The sequence below is a fragment of the Aspergillus oryzae genome, chromosome 4, assembly GCF_000184455.2.
Source record: "Aspergillus oryzae RIB40 DNA, chromosome 4".
NCBI lineage: Eukaryota > Fungi > Ascomycota > Eurotiomycetes > Eurotiales > Aspergillaceae > Aspergillus > Aspergillus oryzae.
Window position 1 is genome coordinate 2,246,819 of NC_036438.1, and position 21,524 is coordinate 2,268,342.

Genomic DNA, 21,524 nt, shown 5'->3' on the forward strand with positions numbered 1-21,524 from the left:
GCTGATCATTTACAAAATTCGGATATTTTTACTTTTGGTTCCTGTTTCCCCATTCCTTTTCAGTAAACTTTATTTCCATTCTTTGTCGTCCTCAATGCTATGCGACAGGAGGATCAGGAGTCATACCAGTACATGGATACTTCTACCTGAGGCATGCATATAAACGCAGATTCGGTTCTTGAATGTAATGATTTTACATAACAGTGGGGCACCTGTCAAAGCAAGTCTAACATATATTACAAGCCCGGACAACCACAGGCACAGCGAACCATAGCAACCGCAATTCATACAAATGGTTGAATCTAGTTGATTTTCTCTTGAATACACTTGACTAAAATTCACCCCTCCGCGCTCCCCCATGGCTTGCCAATTACGTACTACAAATTAACAGATATGGGGACATTGTAATATAGTACTCACGTGCGGTGAATCAATGACAATGACCGGTTTCTGTAAAACCACCCATGTTTCAATCGGGCCGGGTAACTGAGTCGCTTTTCCTCGAAACATGGTTTCAGCATAAATTTCTTCATCTCATTACCGTAGGTGGTGTCTGTATCCGTCTGTCACACATCTTCAAACAGGCCTTATGCTCAATCCCTAACTTAATCAAATATTTGGCCTAGTCTACTTTAGCGGTGATATTTGTAGAAAGTGATAGGCTATGTGCTTCTTAATATACCAGTAATTCAGAAACCAATCTAAGTGATACAGCAGCTCCGTACTGGGACTAATTATATACAGATCGGTATATTCGGAGGCCCAGGGAACCCACACGTGATCTATATACGCATTTGCATGCCCTTCCGGCGTATGCCGTGGGGATGAAGGTTTCTGTTCCTCACATCCCACTGCATATCCCGTGCACCAATGGTAGCGGCCGTAGATGCCGAGGCGGAAGAGCGAGGTTCCTTGCTCTCGCTACCTTACCTATGCGGTTAGCCAGTTCGAAGAAAAGCAAAAAGGGAATTCTGAACGGTCGCTTAGCGCATGGTTATTAGGGCTGAGGTTCGGGGTCAAAGAGGATATGGTTCGGAATTCTTCGGATCCGCTGTTTTCAATGGGCTTGCGGCCGAAAGGCCCGGGATATCACATGATCGACCATGGGAGATGGGATTAGTCAAATCTTGAGGGTCTGGGTTCTATTTCCGGAATGCCGATAGGTCATATTGTTGGTCGAAAGGGATATCAATTAGGCATTGCGATTATTATGGATATACATGGTTCTGTATGTATCGTGCAATCATTACATAAGTCACATCGTCAATCACTACCAATGTCTCACACCGATCAACACCTGCTCACTGGGGTCCAATTCGATGTATGACTGCGAGCCGGTGACCAGTCCCAGACGTGTGAGGACCTGCCACACCAGTTTGCGCTTTAGGTTCTCACGCACTGGAACCTTCTCGAGGGCATCCATACCATTGAAGTACTTAATGTAGACCGGCCACAAGTCCTTCATTGCGGTTCGAAGCCCTGCATATTCCGGGTCGTTCTCATCGATGTTAGCTCGTCCTCTCACTGAGAACCTGGGCTGCTTAGGGAATCGCGAAACGATCTCATCTAGCCATCGAGACTCTAATGGCGGCGCACGATGTGGGAACAGAATCAAAGATGCCGTTTTCAGGGAGGTGTCTTGGTCTAGGAGCGAATGCGAGAGGTGTAGTTTGCTGTCAGGTTTATACCGGCCAGGCATTGGCGTTTCCTCACCGCTGTCTTGGCTTGCGAGAGAGGATGATGAAGACGAACTAGCATCGTCGTCGTCATTCTTTGATGTGTCGCCATTGTGCTTGCTATGGTCGGAGAGTATGGACGATCCTTGTTTGCTCAGGTATTTGTCCACTTCCTCACGTCGAAGAGCCCTCTCCACTGCCATTTTAATCTCTGGAGACACCTTGACTCGCGCAAACGTTCGGAGTTGAGTCACCCATCCTCCCCGTAATAACCATGCTAGGATCGCAAAATAGGCTTCCTTATGGTCTTTACTCGGGATAAAGCTTCCGTAGGGTCTAGGCGTGCCACTCAAGGCCGACAACATCTTCGGTAGACTGGGAAGGGTGGGAAACGCCAACTGATATGCGGCGGTAGCTACCTCTAGTTTGCTGAGGTCACAGTTCGGAGAGACGAAATACACATCTCGCTGGTGGAGTGGTGGGATGGCCCGTGCTCGCCTCCAGTACACGAGATGGCTCGCCAACATCTGTATGGTGGAAAGCGGTATTCCTGACAAAGCAGATATCTGCGCAAACGATTTCGTCGGCTTGGAACATCGGATATAGTGAGCAAGGGCGGGAGCTAGAGCACCCCCCGATGCTTCTACGTCTTTGAGGATTGTCGCTTCGTCACTAAGTAACAATAACGCAAAGTGTTTAGCTAGCACCTGATGCGGAGCAGTGTTTTCATCAGCGGTGGGGTCATCGGCGGGAGTAACGCTATCTGCTGTTGTAAGCCAAAGACCTGGGTACGCTTTGTCACCTGGCCCAGGGAGATAAGGCGTTGAGGTAAGAGGAGGGATTTGAAGCGAAATAGAGACGTCCGGGCTCAGCGAAACGGAAGCGATCTTGGACGCTGAAATATTGCTGTAGACTGTGTATATTGCCCTCGCTAGGGAGGAGTGGTTTATGAGTTCAGAGTAGAGCGTATTGACAGACGTCCCTGCAATCATTAGCGCCAGAGGCTCCATTTGAAGCCAACCAGAAACCGAACGACCTACTTGTTTCTTTCGCTTTCTCCTTGATATGTGAAATATGCTGAGCCTCCCGCCAGACGTAATCCGTTCGCGCCTGCTCCCACTTCAGTGCTTTAGCAAACTTCTTGATGATATTATCGTAGATCTCTCGGATGCGCATGGAGTACTCCAACAGCGGAGGATCCAATACAAACACCACATTGAACATGGTCATCGAATCCTTATCATCGCCATCCAGCATTTCGCTTAGCGTCCTTGAACTCCTGATGCTTCCCATCGATGCTCGTTGAGATTCAGATGCTGTCATCGTATGCGGGCTCAAGGTTTCCGTTGAAGCTGCGATAGCCTCATCGGCATCATCGCGCACATCCCCTGGTATTTCATTATGACCAAGTTCACCTCCTTCCCACTCCGGTTTGGTCTTCTTCTTCTTCCTTCGCTGTTTCCTCCAAGTGCCATCCTCTCGAACAAAGACCGGCCACCCAACAAATGCCAGATCATTAATTCCGACCTCAAACCGCCGCTTATGCCACGACCGGGACGGACTCAACAACTTCTCCCAAACATCAGCCTGTAATCCAAGCAACGACTCCCACGGTGGCCGGAGCCCCCCTCCTGAACCCCCCGCTCCATCCTCTTGTCTATCCGACCCAGCCCCGGAATCATCCTCGACATCCGAATTGCCCCCACGCTTCCGCAACCCGCGACCCGACCCTATAGACCCAGCCCGCTGCGAATCTCCCCCAGGCGAAGCAGCCATGGAACCATGATCATCGACGCCAAAATTGCTCCACCGTCGCCCGGCCGACAAGGCGCTCCCGGCGAGATGTACTGAGCTCGCATTCTGACTCTGGGCATGCGCCTCCTCCTCGTCTTCATCGGACGTCGAGCCGGACTCTTCGCTGGAGCTGGAATCGTTGCTCTTGGCGGATTTGGCGCGTGAGGGGCGGCGGCCTTTGGGTGCTGCGCGGAGTCCGTTCTCACTGAGGGGGTTTGGGGGATAATGGAATACGAAGCGAGGGCCGGCGCGGGAGCGCACGATTAGGATGATCGCGACCAGACATGGGTCTGGCGGTCGTGCGATTGACGACATTCGTGGAGGTACGAGTTAGGTGTGAGGGTTTGGGGGATGTTGCGTTAGTTTGCACTTTCAAGCTAGGGTGATGGATGCGCTCATTGGATTGTCCGTCCGCTGGACCCCAACTTGGCTTTTCCCCGCATGGCTTCGCGTCAACTGGTTGATCTGCATTGCTTAACTTATCACCTCCAATACACCTCTGTTGGAAAGTTTATGACTTTTATTTTAATTGAGTGGACGTATTGTACAAATGAAACAATATATATACACGACCTGACAACGCCCAAGAGAACAAGCAATATCTAAACATCATACATGGTATCATACAACTTCACCGATTTTAGACAATATCATGACTTGTCATGCTCTTTCTTATCTTCCTTGTCGAAAATAAGTCCCAGATTCTTGAAGTCGTCCGGCGCCATTAGGTTCCTAAACCAGACCTCCGTTAGCAATCATAGGCCTTCCATATACGAGTCCTGATGAGACTGCACGTACTTATCCATCCGACAAGCCAGATATCCCTTAGCCAATTTCCGGCACTCTTCGTCATTGACGCCGCGCTGGGACTTGATACATTTCAGGTAACCGGCAATGAGGTGTTTGCATTCGCCTTATTGAATTAGATATTAGCGGTCATGTTTTCGGTTTCGAATTATTGGTAACTTCATCGAGACTCCGGCGGTTCGGAAGATCGGAATTGAGATGGTAGATGGACGTAGGATCGATTGAAGTATTAGGGAATCATACCTTCATGGTCAAGAGGGAAGCTACCACGCTCGGGACTGCGTAACAAGTTAGCAGTTTCTATTGAAGATGATTGCATGACTTAATGCGCTAGGAAGAATGAGGGAGCAGAGGTAACTCACGGGGTGGGCTTGGTAGGATTAACACCGGTGCCTGGACTTCCGAAACCCATTTTGACTTTTTTTTTATATTCGAATGGGAAAATCACAAGAAAGAGATGAAGTTGTTGAACTGATAAACTGAAGGTGTGGAAATAATACTCCGTACGGCCACGGGAATTGATGGTATGGATTGGGAAAATGGCGCCGTCGGTCTCCGACTGCGATTGAAACAAACGGTGCAAACTCACCACTTGCCAAATGGAATGTATAAATACTATTTCAAACACGAAGAAAGTTGTAATTCTGAATACGCATCTGCAAGACTGCCGTATTGAAGCCGTTTGTATTTTATGGTACGCACTTTGGGCTAGATGAGAGTACCTTGCATGTTAGGTATGCTACAACCTTCTTGTACCGCAGTCGACTAGGAGTAATTGAACCCAGATCTGCCGCACATGGCAAAGCCTTTGCCTCCCCTGTCTCCTGTAGAATGCATATACGCTAACCAGGGGGACCTTGCGCAGGACATATTCCGGGGAATGCGGAAATTTTGCTCCAATCCGACATTGTGATTCAGGTTTGGGATCTTCCTTCTCAACAATACGGAGTAGTGTATATCGATTTAAATACTCCGTATGCTGCACTGATTCCTGCTTTAGGACGCTCAGAGGTTTTACAGCGATGTGAATTCAGCTCTACTCCGTACAGTGACTACAATATTCAATACTATAAAGATAACATGTTACGAGAAAGACAGGGTTCACAATGCAAGAATCGTATTGGGGTATCATAATAGCTAAGCCAAATCCATTTTCATAACCTGCGTCTAGCTGTTAGCCAAGCACAAAACACATATCCATATGACCAAAGACAGATAGTGTGGTGATATCAGTTCTCCAAGGTGAAAATTGTTTTTCTTCAATGATGTTCAGTAAGAACACAGCGAAATAATTGTTGCTCATCATAGGAAAGCCGGGGCAAGGAGATGGAGGTGTACTCACTCTTGAGTCTTGCGGAATTACTACTAGACTAAGATAGTAAGAATTCCTACATCACGAAACGAGTCAGCACATATCGAGAAAGTATTATGTGTGATTCAGAAGTGTGATGTGTCAACAATAGTCAGGCTAATAAATGTTAGCATAATGGTACTTGCATCACAAGAGCATATCAAACTCACCTCATTAAATCAGAATTTTTGTATAAAGTTCATAGCCATGCAGAGCATGGATCACACAGTGTGAATAAAGAGATTCATCATATAAAGTTGACTGATTTGGGTGTGCACAACAGAAACAACAGAAAAATGTGACAATACCTGAAGACTTGTTAGTAAATTGCAAGTCCCACGGATGGTAACCAAAGAAGGATAAGCCGAAAGCTCAGGTGACGAGTTCTCAACAAGTAGTACACCGTCCTACACCCGCAAAGTTTGTACGCTCTGCTTTTGATGGATGCAGGTAGATGTATACGTTATGTCCGCCCGTTCGTTCATGGTTTCTTCATTGGAATCGAACAAGAAAATGGAAGAAATTTATGTACCTATTGACAAGTCTGTTAGTCAATGATCATGCAAGTTAAACTTGGTGATAGCAGCAAAAGATGTAAAGCATGTCAGACAAGGCTGAAACTTGAGTTAAAACACGAATTCCACATGGTGATTAAGTTTGAGGAATGCCATAGCGTGTCATAAGCGTCATCATTCGAGGGGAAGAAAAGAAATAAACGAGAGAAAAGTCTGTCGCATACCTTTTAGAAGACTATGGAAAACATTCCATGAAAAAGTGAGGTTCGATATCTTAAACCATAATGAACTGTACACTACACAGACGCTCAAGTACCCAAAACCATAACTTGTGACTTGAGACGCCAAAACAATGTTCATGCCATGTTGTTGTTGTCGCTGAGATGTAAAGCTGGGAAAGTTCAAAGAAAAAATTGTTGTGGGTGGGACGAAGTTTTATAGGTGGAGAGCTTGGACCAACGGTAAGCGGGTTTGACCCAAAGCGTTGTTTGCTACAAAGACAAACACACAGTTTCCTACCCTAACAAATCGATTAACAACATTTATTCAGACCATACCTGTCTTTTACCATTATTCATTGAAAGAGCAAGTGTGGATGGGTCATCGCTCTAATAGGTAATATGATGGGAGAACTGAGTCGCTGGGACCGCCTATGTAAATAGGTCTGAAACATAAATCCTGGCGACATCATCGACAAAGCTAGTCTCTACGGTCAGGTGTTGCATAAGAGCTTTCCCAGCAAGATTGATTCGGAGTAGGAGATGGAATAGGAATGAGATTCCAGGACTAGCTAGAAGCACGGAAGAAACACTCCATATTGCATGATAGCTTTCTTCCCAGTTCTAGCTTGTTACCTTATCAGTGTGCTAATTGTGGAGCTGCTTTCTTGGTTCACCGCGACGTCATACTATCCACTGCCAGTAATAACATTGGGTGCGTCAACTTGACGTCGACTGGTAGGTTAATTATCCTATTAAAATGGACATTCTTGACTAGACCTGCTCCAGTATGAAATATATATAGAGGACATTGTCTCTTTGTCGGCTGCAGAACAACTGGAACTTGACTCTATCAAATCATTCAAGAGATAACTACATCTTTCAAACAAAATGACTACGTTCAAGCTCAACACTGGTGCAGAGATCCCTGCCATTGGCTTTGGCACCTGGCAGGATGCCGAGGCACAAGAGGGTGCCGTGGTTGAAGCGATTAAAGCCGGATATCGTCACATTGACACTGCCCGAGTGTGAGTTCAGATCGACAGCTTTGCGAATGGGATTTAGTGCTGATAATCGATAGTTACGGAACCGAGAAGGCTGTAGGAAAAGCCATCAAAAAGAGTGGTGTGCCCCGTGAGCAGCTTTTCATCACGACTAAGCTCTGGAACAACAAGCACCATCCCGATGACGTCGCTCAAGCCCTTCAGGATTCGCTCAACGATCTGGATCTAGAATATGTCGACCTTTTCTTGATGCATTGGCCTGTGGCATGGAAGCGAGGAGATGAGCTTTTCCCCAAGGAGAATGGAAAGCCGGCAGTCATAGATGTTGACTTTGTTGATGTATGCCTCCACATCATCAGCGTTCTAAGTTGAAGAGCTGTATGACTGACCTCATACTACAGACTTACAAAGCAATGGAAAAGTTGCTGTCCACCGGAAAGGTCAAAGCAATTGGCGTTTCGAACTTCTCCAAGGCTGATATGGAGCATCTGCTGAAGAACACCTCGGTCGTGCCCGCGGCGCATCAGCTAGAGGGCCACCCATGGCTGCAGCAGCGTTCGTTCGTCGACTGGCACAAAGAAAAAGGCATCCATGTCACCCACTACTCTCCCTTCGGAAACCAGAATGAGCTCTACAGTCGTGAAGGCACTATCGGCAAGTTGATTGATGACCCGGTACTGGTAGAGATTGGCAAGAAGTACAACAAGAGCTCAGCTCAGGTTGCCCTTGGTAAGTGCTGCGTGCTGGAAGGACAATGATACTGATGGAACATGCTAACTATTCCTTGTAGCTTGGGGTGTTACCCAGGGCCACTCGGTCCTTCCTAAGTCCAAGACCCCCTCAAGAATCAGGGACAACCTGGCAGGAGATTTCAAGTTGAGCGAGGAAGATATGCAGAAGATTCATGGAATCGACAGGAAACTTCGTTTCAACGACAGCAGCTCTGACTTCGGCCGGGATTTCTTCTCCGACTTGGATGGAAAGAAATGAGCTGTTGTGGTACCACACATAAAGCTTTGAGAACGATTTAATGACTACCTTGATGATACTGCCAATATAGTTAGATAATACAAATCCTGGCTGCCATATAACGCCCTCGCAAACGACATCTTGTTCTTATTATCCCTCAATCGAGCTTGCCTATGCCCAAGCTTCGAACTATACAAGCATTGTAAATTGATTTTGATACGGCCTGCCATATCAGATTGACTCCCGTAGGTATTCTCATAGAAGTCTAAGACTTCCTTCCAAAGTCTTTCTGCATTCTGTTGTTCCGAAGCTGCACATACACCCAGAGCATTTTTATGCTCGCTCTCTTCCATGAATGCCAAAGCTAGCTCGTCCACCGCGCGCATAGTGACTGGGTGGCGGCGACCCCACCATTCAGTATAGATAGCAATGACATCCCCCAGCAAGCTGTTCGCTATGCTGAATTCACCAAGTTGGGCATTGGCTTTTCCAAGATTTAGCTTGGTCGACACTATGGTCGGATGAGACTCGCCCAGCACTCCTCTTTGGCTGTCAAAAATGTGGAAGAAGATATCAGTTGCTGCAGCTACTGAGCCCTTTTGTAGAAGAACCTCTCCCATATCGTTCAATATGCAAATATAAAGTTGCTTCCGTTCATCCTTCGTCAGCCCGTATTGGTCTGGCTTGTGTCGAGCGAAGTAAGCTGCTGCATTACATAAATTTTCTTCAGCTTCCTCTGGCCTTCCAATCATCATCAATGCCACAGACTTGATGTACAATGTAGATATTGATATGTCAGGAGATAGCCCGCCAAACTGGCTTCTCAGGTTTGATGACCTTTCGAATGTGTGCGGTGCGAGGTCAAACCTTTGCTGTTTAATATAAACCAAGCCAAGATTTGTGAAGACGTCTGCTAAGAACTCGGCCTCCGGCATAGTGAGCGTCTTCTGATTGAGCGCCTTTTCAATCATCCGATAAATTAGCGATGCCTGGTCGAACTGCCCCGTATGACGGAATAGTCGACCGAGAGCTTCAAGTTCGATAAGATCGGTATATGGTCCCCATCTACCTTGTCTTATATAACTCCATCACCGAGTAGCGTGCGGCTCCAGTCGGCGTATCTTCTGCCAGAAGTTGTGCTCATACGATCGTGGAACATGTGCGGCTACTAGTGGTATTGCACATTGTATGTACTCTTGCTCATTGGTGTTCGTGCTTTGTCGGGCTACTGCTTGAATTGCTGGATGTATCTCCCAAAGTTGGTGTCCGTCGACGGTATGTTTTAGTTCAATGAATGATAGATCCGCCAGAATGGGACAGAAGCTTCGAAATGATTTTCGCTCTCTGGCATGGTTGCAGAGCCATGTGGGATATGTTTCTTCTAGTGCAATAAGACAAAGCTCGTACCATAGATCCTTATAGTCAAGGTAGCTGAATAGAGTCAACACTTTTGCCGCTATAGGATCTGTAGACTCGAGCTCCCGAAAGCTCTGCTCAATAGGAAGAAAAAGATATTTGCTGATTATAGTGGGGTTTTCATCAATTTCATGATCCTTCCATTTATCCAAATATTCAATGGCCGTATAATGATGGCTAGAAAGAATAGAGGCTGCCAGCCGAAGTGTCAGAGGATGTCCTTTGAAAAAATGCCCTAGTTCTTCGACACCTGGCATCCATGGTTAAATGATCATAGATACAGTGTAAAGTATGAGGGTGTATATACCTGCTTCTATGAGCCTAGCGTCAACCCGGGACCGAAGCAGATTGGCAGCATCTTCAATTGTTAGTCCCTTAAGCTCACGGTTCGGATGATATTCTTCTATCACGTCTCGTCTCCTTGCAGTAAGCAGAATATAATACCGCTTCAGGTTTCTTATAAGACCGTGAACACTGAAGGGCCATCGGTCAGGAGAACTCGGGAATGGTTTCTCGTTTATACCGTCGATAACGAGAAGCCATCTTTGGTCTTTTAATCGACTCAGCTCGTTGAAGAACGTGTGAACATGATCCATTGCCTCCTTCTGTGGGCTCTTGGTCTGTACCTTTCCTGAAAGTCTGACGTCCTCGCTGAGCATCATTGCCACACTTTGCTCAAATGCTTCTTGTGTCTCACCGTTGACCCAGAATATCTCGCGTTCTGGGTGCTTGGATCGTTGCTGATGCACAAATCTTGATGCTAGCTGCGACTTACCTACTCCAATGATTCCCCAAACAGCGGCGATAGACTTTTGTAGTGGCTGCTGAGCCCGTAATCCTAGTTCCTCATCTAGATAGCCAAGCTCCGCTTCTCGCCCTACAAAGGTCCACCTTTCAGGCTTAAATTGTGCCAAACGGGCATCTTGGTTGGCAAACGGAGTTGAGCGTGGGCCAGGTAACGTACATTAGTACTTTTTCATGGCCTTTGAGCATTGTGACTAGAGCAAGCATCCATGAAATGTAATGGGCATAGAGCCTATACGTCCAGGCTCTGTAGCTTTACATACCTGGACAGCTTCCGCGGGCCTCAGGTGGTAACTTAGTTAAGACTTCTTTGGCGTACGCCGCTGCAGTAATTGCAGCATACGGCTGCCAACTGTCATTTTTAGAGGAGTCGACAAAGTCACTTATCCCTCGGATAACAGCTACTGGTATCCTGGTCATTATACCCGCAGCTTCCATCTCCACAGCTATACCTCCATACCTGTCCCTCAGATAATCTCGTCTTCCCTTCGACTTTATCACGCTATTACCAGAGAGTATTGTTCCGTAATGAACCATAGGATGAATAGTGCTGCGTGGCTGTTGGCTTTCTGACTACTCCTCACTTCTAGCAGACGTGTCTGATCTCCGAAACTCCGGCCGTTCTTCTATAATACGCAAATGCCGTAGGAAGTCGGCTTCACCTCGAGCCCTAGTAACGCTAATAATAGAGCGTAGAGAATGATGGGTTGCGTTCTGCCAGTGTTTCACTTCAAACGCATTTTCTGCCCCTGTATCATCAATCCACAAAAGTCAACAGTCTCAAATAGCCGAATATGGCGCGAGAAAGCTCTACGCGCACTTCAAATTACACAGAAATTCACGAAACTTCCTTCACTGATTGTTCTCGAAGCGGACCGTCATTATCGGTTCCCAATCCATGACCTAATAATCTGGTGGAAGCCACCCGTGCTCCTCGCACGGATTGCAAGGACACGTCTTCCAAGGGGAGCAGTCGTCTGCAACCCTTCTCACTTCACTCCCTCTCAACTTCCTATCATGTGAATACAGCCTACCCAATTTACTCGACAGTGGTGTGAGAGAAAATGGCTAGCTGAGCCAGTCGACCAAAAACATAAGTGGCATGCACGACCTGCAAAGAACCGGGGTAGGAATTAGCGGGGGAAGTCTCCAAAGCCCAAGGAGTGAAAGCGGCCTGAACCCAGACCCACAGCCAGCTCATCATGCTTGACTAAAAGCAGCGAAAGGCTACCGATGCTCTGCAGGAAACCCCAACCCCTAAAATACATTCTCATCCTATAACCACCCCCCTAAGGGCTTCGACCGTCATGCATGATGAAGGGATGCATATATTAATTGGATTGATTGGGCTGAAATGCGTACACGGCTCGTAGATATGACAGATGGAATATTCACGGCATTTGCGAGGAATACAGACTGCCGCCTGCCAACGTGGTATAAGAATGCCAACGTTTGCTCTCTGGAAAGAAACAAAGCATCGTTGAAGCATACAACCTTCTGTCACAGGATACTTTTTACCAAGATGTCTTGGCAAGGTACAGGCCATATATCTCCTTCCCCCGTGTAGTTAGCTCTACAATTACTAACAAGACTAGACTATGTTGATTACCAATTAATCCAAAAGGGACTTGCTCATGCCGCCTTCATAGGAGAAGATCTTGTTGTTTGGGCATCTAGCGAGGGTTTTAATGTAAGTTATCAACCACGGTTAAGCAATCTACTATGGTATTCAGCTTATATATTCTTATAGCTATCTGAAGCTGAACGGCGTGCAATGTTTGACGCATTCGAAAATCAAGATCATTTCTATGAATCAGGCTTAGATCTTACTGGACGACACTTTCATCCTGCAGCCGCTGATGATCGCATTATCAGGGTTGTACAGGTGCGTATTTACAACAATCTCAAGTTGAAGGGAAACCTGACTTTAGAGTTCAATTTAGGAGGGAAATGGGGCAATGCTGGTGAGGATGAAGGGTTTCATCATTGTGGGTGAATACGGCAATCTTGCGCCTGCACAGGGGCAGTATTTCATAAACAAACTAGCGGACCAGCTCACTGCGGCGGGCTTCTGATGGAAGCTACCTTGGTTATAACAAACCATTGATTTCGTCAATCTGATGCTATTCTATGGTAGGGAGTATAGAAACTGTATCACATAACCATCAGATCCCAGTTCGTACAAAATTTCCCTCCTTGGCCTGTCGAGCACTGGATCTGACCAAATCTGATCCACAACCCCCCAAACGCCACCGTCAGTAACTGCATAATATTTGATGGTCACTAGAAGAATGGTGGGCTAACTTGAGAGGCCCTGGTGAATATGCGCCATGTCATCCTAGGGAAACCTCTTAGGGTAGTTTATAAATATGTACAGTACATATACATTCACCCTTCTGATAGGTCAGGAATAAAGAAAGGTTAACTATAACCAATCTACTCCGTACTATGAATACTAGAATACCTCTTCCATCAAGACTACACACTGCACCAATATTTAAACTCGACTGCATTGAAAATATGGAAGCCTACCAGAAATGGCCTGTAGGATGCCGATAAAGTGGTATTTAATAATACTTAAGCCCGGAGGTGGAGAGAAGAAAGTCAACTTGACTGCTGCCTAGAGCTTATACTCCGTCAGTCTGATATTAGGGCTCGTCTCGTTCTACAAAAGAATTCCTTCTAAAATACAAAATCAAACTCTTGTAGCTCAATATACCCTGTTATAATACACCCAATACAATAAATGATGATATACTCCCAAAGAAAACACGCACTAGAACCTGCAGGAGCTCCGTGCCACCATGCTTACAATGCATTTCTAGCACCGCCAAGCCGAACGATTTAGACTTCAATATTTATCCTCCATGCAGAAGATCTACAAATATAACCACACGAAGCTTTTACTAGTTCCTGTTCTCAGTCTAACGTCGCCTCTCTCCTTCTAATATTCCAATATCCCTCGAAGAATAAAGATTAAGTACACTCTACACCACACATACAACATTCCCGGTAGACAGGAACAATCCCCCGGAACCACCAGCTTGGCAAAAAGGCAGTGTTGACCAGCCAAGAACTCTCCTATTTAATGAACCTGAAGTCTAACAGCACAGCTTCCCTCGACGTCTCGAACTGATTGGCTGTCATTATCGCGGCTCGCATTTGATCTTCGTCTGGTCATCCCTGGCGGGTATTTCTGTCAGTTGACTTGACTTGACTGTTCCTGTGATTGACGACCTCTTATTTTCCTTCCTCTTAACACCTCATATTCAAGAAACACCAACACCAACACCAACACCAACAAGGCAAAACACAATCTAAATGCCCACCGACAAAACCACCCCCACAATGGGTCTCCAGAATATAAACATCCCCACCGCAAAACGCTACCTCCCATTGCTAATATCCTACATAGTCGACTGGGTATTCATCATGTACACACACACCTACTATCCACCTACTAGTCCAACACAACACTAACAAAGTACCAGAGGAATAGCCCTAATAGGCTACGGCTTCCACAAAGTCACCCCCAACCACCGTCCCTTCACACTAACAGACCCCAGCATCTCATTCCCCTACACCGTCCACGAAACGGTAAGCACAGCCGTCCTCGTCGTCGTAGCCCTTATCGCGCCGGCTGTGATCATCGTTCTCGTGACTCTGGTCATTATCCCCGGGTCATGGGGTCGGGGCGCGACCTGGCGGGTGAAGGTCTGGGAGTGGAATGCTGGGTGGTTGGGGCTGGCGTTGGCTGTTGCTGGGGCGTTTATGGCCACCGAGGGGTTGAAGGATTTGTATGGCCGGCCCAGACCGGATATGTTGGCTAGGTGTGATCCTGATTTGAGTAATATTGGGGATTATGTGGTTGGGGGGCTTGGGGGGAAGGTGGAGGGTGCGCCGACGGTGGTGAGTTGGGAGATTTGTAGAAATAGGGGGAAGATGTTGGTTGTGGATGGGTTTGTGAGTTTTCCGAGTGGGCATTCTTCTTGTGAGTTTTCTTTTCTTTAATTTATTTAGATACTGTGTACTGGTGTTGTGTTTTGTTTGATTTTGGTTTGGGTTACGCTGGGATTGATTTGATATTGATCGATATCTATCTAGTTGCCTTTGCCGGATTGACCTATCTGAGTCTGTGGTTATGCGCCAAGTTCTCCATTGGATTCCCCTATCTGGCGCATTCGCCCTTCGGCCAGGATTTGCGCGCCCAGAAGCGCGAGACCATTCGCGACCTGGGAGCTGCGCCTCCCGTCCTCTTGGTGATCCTTGCCTTTGTCCCGATGGCAGTCGCCTTCTTCATCTCCGCGTCGCGCTGGTTTGACTTCCGGCATCATGCATTCGACATCATCTTCGGCTCCGTCATGGGTATGGTTTTCGCCTGGGGCGCATTCCGTCTGTATCACCTCCCCGTCATGCGCGGTGGCGGCTGGGCATGGGGCGCTAGAAGTCGGCGACATGCCTTCTTCAAGGGCGTCGGACTGCCCAGTCACATTGGCGGCGACAACTGGTCCAGCATGAAAGATATCCCACAGACGGAATCTCGTGCGGCAGGTCAAGACATCGACCTGGAAAGCGGGTCACGTAACCTGGCCGAATGAGCACCGGCGTTAGGATCCAAGGACAGAGGTGTTTTGGATGTTAGTTTGAATCTTTCTTTCCCCCACACACAACAAGTTAGTCATAGCTGTATACCCCGTTCGCACTATAGTCGAGACATCTCCGTGCATCTTTAAATAAAGTAACGTTATAAATCAGGTCCAGACCCATTCCAATAGAAACCAGGGAAACATCCCAACCTGTATCAGATCACCTCCACCCACCCACTCTCCCCTCATCCCACCTTGCCTTAGCCTCCCGTCTCGCCTCCAACTTGGCCCCCTCCGCCCGCACCCGGCGAATCCAATCCGCAACCTCCTTCTCCGTCGCCCGTCCATGATGCTCTTCCTCAAGAAAACTCTCCTCCACGGCATGACAAACCGCCTCCTGCTCGGCGATCGACGCCGAAAGCCGCTGGTACAACGCCTTAGGCGACCAAGGCGCCAGCGCGGCATCCATCTCCGTCTGTTTCTTCCGCCACGACACCTCCAGCGATTGATGCGTTAATAACAGCGTCTCCGTCGACCCGCGCAGTTCCCCAACCCGTCCCTGAAGCTCTAGTAAATGGCTCGCCAGATCCTTGTTATACTTTAGTAGAGACTGGAGGTACTCTTGGTGCGCGGTGTGGGAAGGATGTCGACTTGCTAGCGCGGAGATTAGACTCGGGTCTTTGAGGATTGTCTGGAGGTCGACGGTTCTGTGATTATAAAGTATTAGATCATGTTGTTTGATTCAGGGTGCGAAGGAGGAGGGAGGGGAAAGGCACGTACGATTTCTCCTTTACGTTCTCCGGTAACCAGCCCTCTTCGACGGTCGGTGGTCGAGGGAGTGCATTTGGGTTCGTGGCCGTTGAGTAGCGATGCATGGTCGTGTCTGCTCGGTAGGGTCGTTCGTGGAGGGTCTGCGGCGTGCCTGGGAGCGAAGGGTTGAGCTGTGGTGTACCCCGGCGACTGGCCTCGTGGCTGGTGGGCTTGGGAGGCGGGGGCGGAGGCGTATCGGAATTCAGGGTTGGGTTCATTGTTACGGATGAGAGATTGGTTGCTGGGTTTCAATGCGGAGGTGATGTCGGGATTGGATCGTCTTGTCGTTGGCTTCATGCGGGGAAACTATGTGGGCGGTCACGTGGGTACGTCATATCAGTCGATATTATTGCCTGAGGGTCTAGGCTAACGTAGTCTATGGTGTGCATGCTACGGACATGATTGTCGTTAATATACGATTGCTATACACTATTGATCTAATTTGTATGTTGTTCAAGGGCGTAGTGGGAATGTGATGACTGCCTGAGGCGACACCATATGATCATCCATTGAAATGAACGCTAGCCAATACACTACCGAGATACTCCTATAATAGTCCTGAAATATCAAATATGTTCGAGTCATCATCATATGCGACTCCCGCCAGGCGAGTGGGCCTCGTATGGGTCTATTGTAGCACACGGGTTGGTACCGCATAACGCCATGGCTTCTGCAGCCACAGCACCGACAGCGATAAGAGGAAGTTTTTCACTTCCTGCATATCGTACTTTTCGGGTGGATATCCCCCGGATATCCGTGACCATGTCCAATTCTCAGAATCAGGACAGAGCAGTAGTTCAGCCACTCAAAGATTCAACCGGTCCTTCACAGCGTATCTAGAGAGTCGGTATCCGACCAAATAAACGATAACCGGAGGCATCGAGCAGCCTTGCCATTAATAAGAACTTGCTTCTGTCTGGCTTAGTCCATTCTGCGCCGGACCTCCCGATCCTGAGTATCAACATTGGATCCCCGAATGGCCTCCATAACCAGCTCCCGAAGTTGAGCCTGCGTCGCCTCACTCTGGAAGTCCTCCCGGGCCGCCAATTCATCAATTCTCCGCTTGAACTCCGGGTCCACCTGGTCCATACCAGCATTTGCCTCCTGCTCCGATACCGTGCCCAGGTTCACCTTGATGTTGGATGGCAATGGCGGGGCGGGGTTCAAAGAGTCCGCGACCTGGTCCTGAGCCGGAGCAGGGGGCAGACCCATGACTTGGCGGAGATAGGCAGCAACCTCGGGGAACGACCCGTCGGTCTCGATGGACTCTTGAGCGGTGAAGCCCTCATCGTTCTTGTGGTTGTAGTCGACGCCCAACTCCTCGACGAGACATTTGGCAATCTCCACGGTCTCGGTCACGAACAGACAGGTTTCGGCATCTTCGTCGAGCAGGTTCACGTTGACGTTGAATTCCTTGACCAGGGCGCGCAGAAGGTCAATGTGGTTGTAGGATGCCGCGGCGTGCAGGAGGGAGTATCCGTGCTCATCTTGGTTCGAGGCGATGGATGGGTCGGAACGCAGGAGAGTCAGCACCGCGGACGGGTTGTCGCAGGCCAGAATGTAGGGGTTGGGCTGAGACATGATGTTCACTAGACAATGAGTCAGAGATGAGCCATAAAAGTGGATTGAACGGGTACTCACCCAGTAAAGCACTATTAATAGAACAAGTCAGGATATTAGAATAATGATCGAAGGGAGAATCTGGAAAAGTTGAGTGAGAGAGTGAATGAGGGGCAGCTTTAAAAGGTCGGCGCAGAGAAAAATCGAAAATTAATTAATTCATAGTTTATTGCCCCGCAGATCCGCTGCCGATAAGAAAACAGAACCATCTTCACCTTCTTTGTGTCATCACTCCCCACAACTGACTCATCCCCTCGTACTTCCTTCCATTTCATTTGACTCAACCTGTCACGGTTTGGGGCGAGGCCTTCTGGTTACATTGAAGGAATCAGGACCCTGTTAAAGCAGCTCCTTCCTTCCGAACTGTCGTCGTGCTCAGCTCCTGCACACATCCCCCACTTGAGTCGAAAACCACAGCTCCGATAACACTTTGACTGGCGCAATTCATCAAGAGATTCTCGCGTCTATTACAGACTGTCAAATTCAAAATGGTCCAGCAGGACGTCGGTGAAGTCTCGCAGCTGGTCCAGGCCCTCGAGGCCGCCAGCAAGAAGGGTAAGGGCAAGGGCAAGCAGTCTTTCACCTGCAAAAAGTCTACTTTTCCCGTGGTCGGCTCGGATAACATCTCCGTCGATTCGTGGAAGTTCATGGATTGGGATTACAAACGTGGCGACCTTCCTACCTATGCGCGAGGCCTCTTCACTACCCGGAGAAAGGACGGCGCGCCCGAGATCGCAGTGCGCGGATACGACAAATTCTTCAACGTCGACGAAGTGAACGACACCAAGTGGAGGAATATCGAGAATAACACACGGGGACCGTACGAGCTTAGTGTGAAAGAAAACGGATGTATCATCTTCCTCTCTGGACTGGAAGATGACACCCTACTAGTCTGCAGCAAACACTCGACAGGGTCCCGAAATGATGCCGAGCTTAGCCATGCACAAGCAGGTGAACAGTGGATTGAGCGACATGTCTCGACCGTGGGGAAGTCGGTGAAGGACTTGGCTCGAGAGTTACGTCAAATGAATGCTACCGCGGTTGGTGAACTCTGTGACGATAGCTTTGAGGAACATGTACTAGCGTACGATGAATCGGCTGCTGGCTTCTACTTGCATGGCATCAACTACAATGTGCCTGACTTCAGAACGTGTCCGGGCTCCGAGGTACATGCCTTCGCCGATAAATGGGGGTTCAAGAAAGCCAAATTCGTGGAGTACGACGATATCGATTCGGTAAAGAGATTCCTCGATGGGTGTGCAGAATCTGGAACCTGGGATGGTCGAGAGACGGAAGGATTTGTGGTTCGGTGTCAGAAGAACGAAGGTGGTAAGGGTCCGTACCAGGATTGGTTCTTCAAATACAAGTTCGAGGAGCCCTACTTGATGTACAGACAGTGGCGTGAATGCACCAAGGCTGTTATCGTCGGAAAGGTCCCTAACATCAAGAAACACAAGAAGATCACCGAGGAGTACCTGAAGTATGCGCGGAGACAGCTCATCCAAAACCCCCATCTAGCGAAGGAATACCAGCACAATCACGGAATTATTGCCATGCGAGAGGGCTTCCTCCAGGAACGAGGCCTGAAAGGATCCGAGATTATTGCGATGGAGGCGGAAGGGCAGGAAGAAGTGAAGAACGATGTGATCCTGGTTCCAATCGCGTCTCTAGGCTGTGGAAAGACTACAGTGGCGCTGGCTTTAACCAAACTGTTTGGATGGGGACACGTGCAGAATGATAACATCCCTAAGCAGAAGAATAAGCCGAAGAAGTTTGCTCTCGACATCACGAATCTTTTGGCGGCACATCCCGTGGTGATTGCGGACCGGAACAATCATATGCGGCGCGAAAGGCAGCAACTCATGGACGATATCTTTCCGGTTGTCCCTAGGGCTAGGTTTGTAGCTCTGCAGTATGTTCACGAGCCCAAGGGGCAAATGCTCCCAGGCATTCGTGAGGTTACCCGACGACGAGTGCTCGACCGTGGCGACAACCACCAGACTATTCGCGCAGGAAGCAAGAACTCCGAAGAGATTATCGGCATCATGGAAGGGTTCCTCAGTCGATTTGAAGGTGTCGATACCGACCGTGAACCGGACAAAAGCTTCGATGAGGTCATTGATCTAGACGTGTCTGCTGATTCGCGGGGAAACCTGGAGACGGTAGTGACAACATTGCATAAACTCTACCCACAAATCGTGAAACAGGTCCCTACACCAGAAGAGCTCGATGCTGCCCTTGACTGGGCGATGTCCGACTACCAAGTCCAGATAGACCTCAGCCACCAGTACGGGGCGAAGAATCAGAAGGACAAGAACAAAAAAGGCACTCAGTCAACCCCAACACCTAGCGTAACTCCCGAGAGCTTGGCAAAGGGTATCGAGTACTTCTGCATCTCCCTGCCGGCAGCTGAGGTGTCGGAAGTCCTCCAATCGTTGTTCCCTCCCTCCACGGACCCCGAGAAAGCTCGTGTGTACCGTCAGTTAGCGAATAGCCGGCGCATCCAGCCCACGTTCCATGTGACATTGATTCACCGAGCCTCGAAGAAAGACCGCCCGGAAGTTTGGGACGGATACACCCAGCAGTACATCCAGACGATGAAGGAGAAGCCTGAGTCAGATCCTACCGTTACCCCAGCTCTAGCTCCTGCCCGCGTCCGGCTAGAACGCCTTATCTGGGATGATCGTTTGATGGCTTTCGTTGCTCGGATCATGCCCCCAGAAGACGAGGAGCAAGCGGGATGGGCTTGTGCGAATGACATCCCACACGTTACAGTGGGCACGATCTCGCCCCAGGTCAAGCCCAAGGAAAGTAACGATCTGTTGCAGCGCTGGCATCAGGTGGGATCTGGAGGCGATACGGGCATCTGGGAAGCTGAGATCCCGGGAGTGAAGGTGGTGAATGGTACGGTTGGACTGGTTATGAGTAGGAGGTAGACTTACGACCGATTATGACTCGAAGAAGACAGAGAAGACAGGACAGACCAACTCAAAGAAAGGTTAGATAAAAGAAGGAAAAAAAAGTTTAAATTCTAATGAGTATGCATTTAACTCATAAACATAAACACACCCTGATATCCATAGATGATGTATATTACGATCTAGCCTTTTAAGCACATCGAGCACCTTGACACCTGGCACAGATAAATAGTCCATCACATTAGTTTCTTTCCCCAACACCCAATATAACAGTCAACTATCCTTCGATAACATAATCTAGTTCCCATGGTTCAAGCAATTATCTTATTAAAAGTATACAATCAAAATATACTTACCACCATTCTATCCATAATATATAACCTAACATCAACCACAAACGTATCAAACCCACCACAAAAACAACGGTATCAACTCCCCAAACCATATTTGATTTATCTTATGGTATGTCTTTCTCGTACTAGGATAAGGAGATAAGTATATTATAGATATATGACCGGGGTCGGATATATCAAGGAGAGATCGAATGCAACCGGTAGTAATTTAGGAGATGGAATGAATGCTGAACGCTACTTGGGGTGGTGTTGAGAGGTATGTAGGTATCTATGTGTTTATGTATCTGTGGAGAGAGTATGATCTGGTCTGATTTCCTGGTGATGGTTTCGCTAGGAGCTAGGCTACTATGTAACTTAGATGTTGGGGGAAGGTGGCGTCGGTGAATTATACTGATTAGGGTTGAGATTATGAGGTATTTACTGTGTTGGAATGGCACGAGTTGCATCTGAGTTACCTCTCGAGCGGTTTAATCTGGTTTATTCATTATAGACATATCTAGAGGAGTGTTTTGCAATTCGTTATCCATTCGTCGAGGTTTACAAGGGATGTAGAATTGTAGAGTACATAAGCTGGGTCTATCAGGCGACGATCGATGAGTCCACAGTATACCTCTGGCGAGGGGCGGTCAGCTGGTCATCCAAGTTGTAACGCGCTGCGCTCCAAACCGTCCCATGAATTGCAA

The 21,524-nt window shown here is 48.2% G+C and overlaps 6 protein-coding genes across 6 annotated transcripts; 4 read left to right on the top strand and 2 right to left on the bottom strand.

Annotated features, from left to right (window-relative positions):
• Positions 1–1,270: 1,270 nt before the first annotated feature.
• Positions 1,271–3,785, bottom strand: AO090012000867 (nitrogen permease regulator 3 family protein; the record flags this gene model as incomplete). Its single annotated transcript, XM_023236668.1, has 3 exons — positions 1,271–2,658; positions 2,717–3,263; positions 3,525–3,785. The coding sequence occupies 3 exons, from the start codon at positions 3,783–3,785 to the stop codon at positions 1,271–1,273; spliced, it is 2,196 nt and encodes a 731-aa protein (XP_023091572.1).
• A 3,467-nt stretch (positions 3,786–7,252) lies between these two features.
• AO090012000869 (aldo/keto reductase) lies at positions 7,253–8,355 on the top strand (the record flags this gene model as incomplete). The annotated part of the gene is made up of 4 exons (XM_001727764.3): positions 7,253–7,389; positions 7,443–7,704; positions 7,767–8,094; positions 8,156–8,355. The coding sequence occupies 4 exons, from the start codon at positions 7,253–7,255 to the stop codon at positions 8,353–8,355; spliced, it is 927 nt and encodes a 308-aa protein (XP_001727816.1).
• Positions 8,356–12,076: 3,721 nt separating this feature from the next.
• pfy1 (profilin) lies at positions 12,077–12,629 on the top strand (the record flags this gene model as incomplete). Its single annotated transcript, XM_001727765.3, has 4 exons — positions 12,077–12,089; positions 12,150–12,244; positions 12,305–12,439; positions 12,498–12,629. 4 exons carry the CDS (start codon positions 12,077–12,079, stop codon positions 12,627–12,629), a joined length of 375 nt encoding a protein of 124 aa, XP_001727817.1.
• A 1,273-nt stretch (positions 12,630–13,902) lies between these two features.
• AO090012000871 (phosphatase PAP2 family protein) lies at positions 13,903–15,152 on the top strand (the record flags this gene model as incomplete). Its single annotated transcript, XM_023236669.1, has 3 exons — positions 13,903–13,988; positions 14,046–14,545; positions 14,659–15,152. 3 exons carry the CDS (start codon positions 13,903–13,905, stop codon positions 15,150–15,152), a joined length of 1,080 nt encoding a protein of 359 aa, XP_023091573.1.
• A 208-nt stretch (positions 15,153–15,360) lies between these two features.
• Positions 15,361–16,168, bottom strand: AO090012000872 (vacuolar protein sorting family 37 protein; the record flags this gene model as incomplete). The annotated part of the gene is made up of 2 exons (XM_001727767.3): positions 15,361–15,847; positions 15,921–16,168. The coding sequence occupies 2 exons, from the start codon at positions 16,166–16,168 to the stop codon at positions 15,361–15,363; spliced, it is 735 nt and encodes a 244-aa protein (XP_001727819.1).
• Positions 16,169–16,613: 445 nt separating this feature from the next.
• AO090012000873 (tRNA ligase) lies at positions 16,614–20,506 on the top strand (the record flags this gene model as incomplete). The annotated part of the gene is made up of 2 exons (XM_023236670.1): positions 16,614–16,706; positions 18,044–20,506. 2 exons carry the CDS (start codon positions 16,614–16,616, stop codon positions 20,504–20,506), a joined length of 2,556 nt encoding a protein of 851 aa, XP_023091574.1.
• Positions 20,507–21,524: the final 1,018 nt, after the last annotated feature.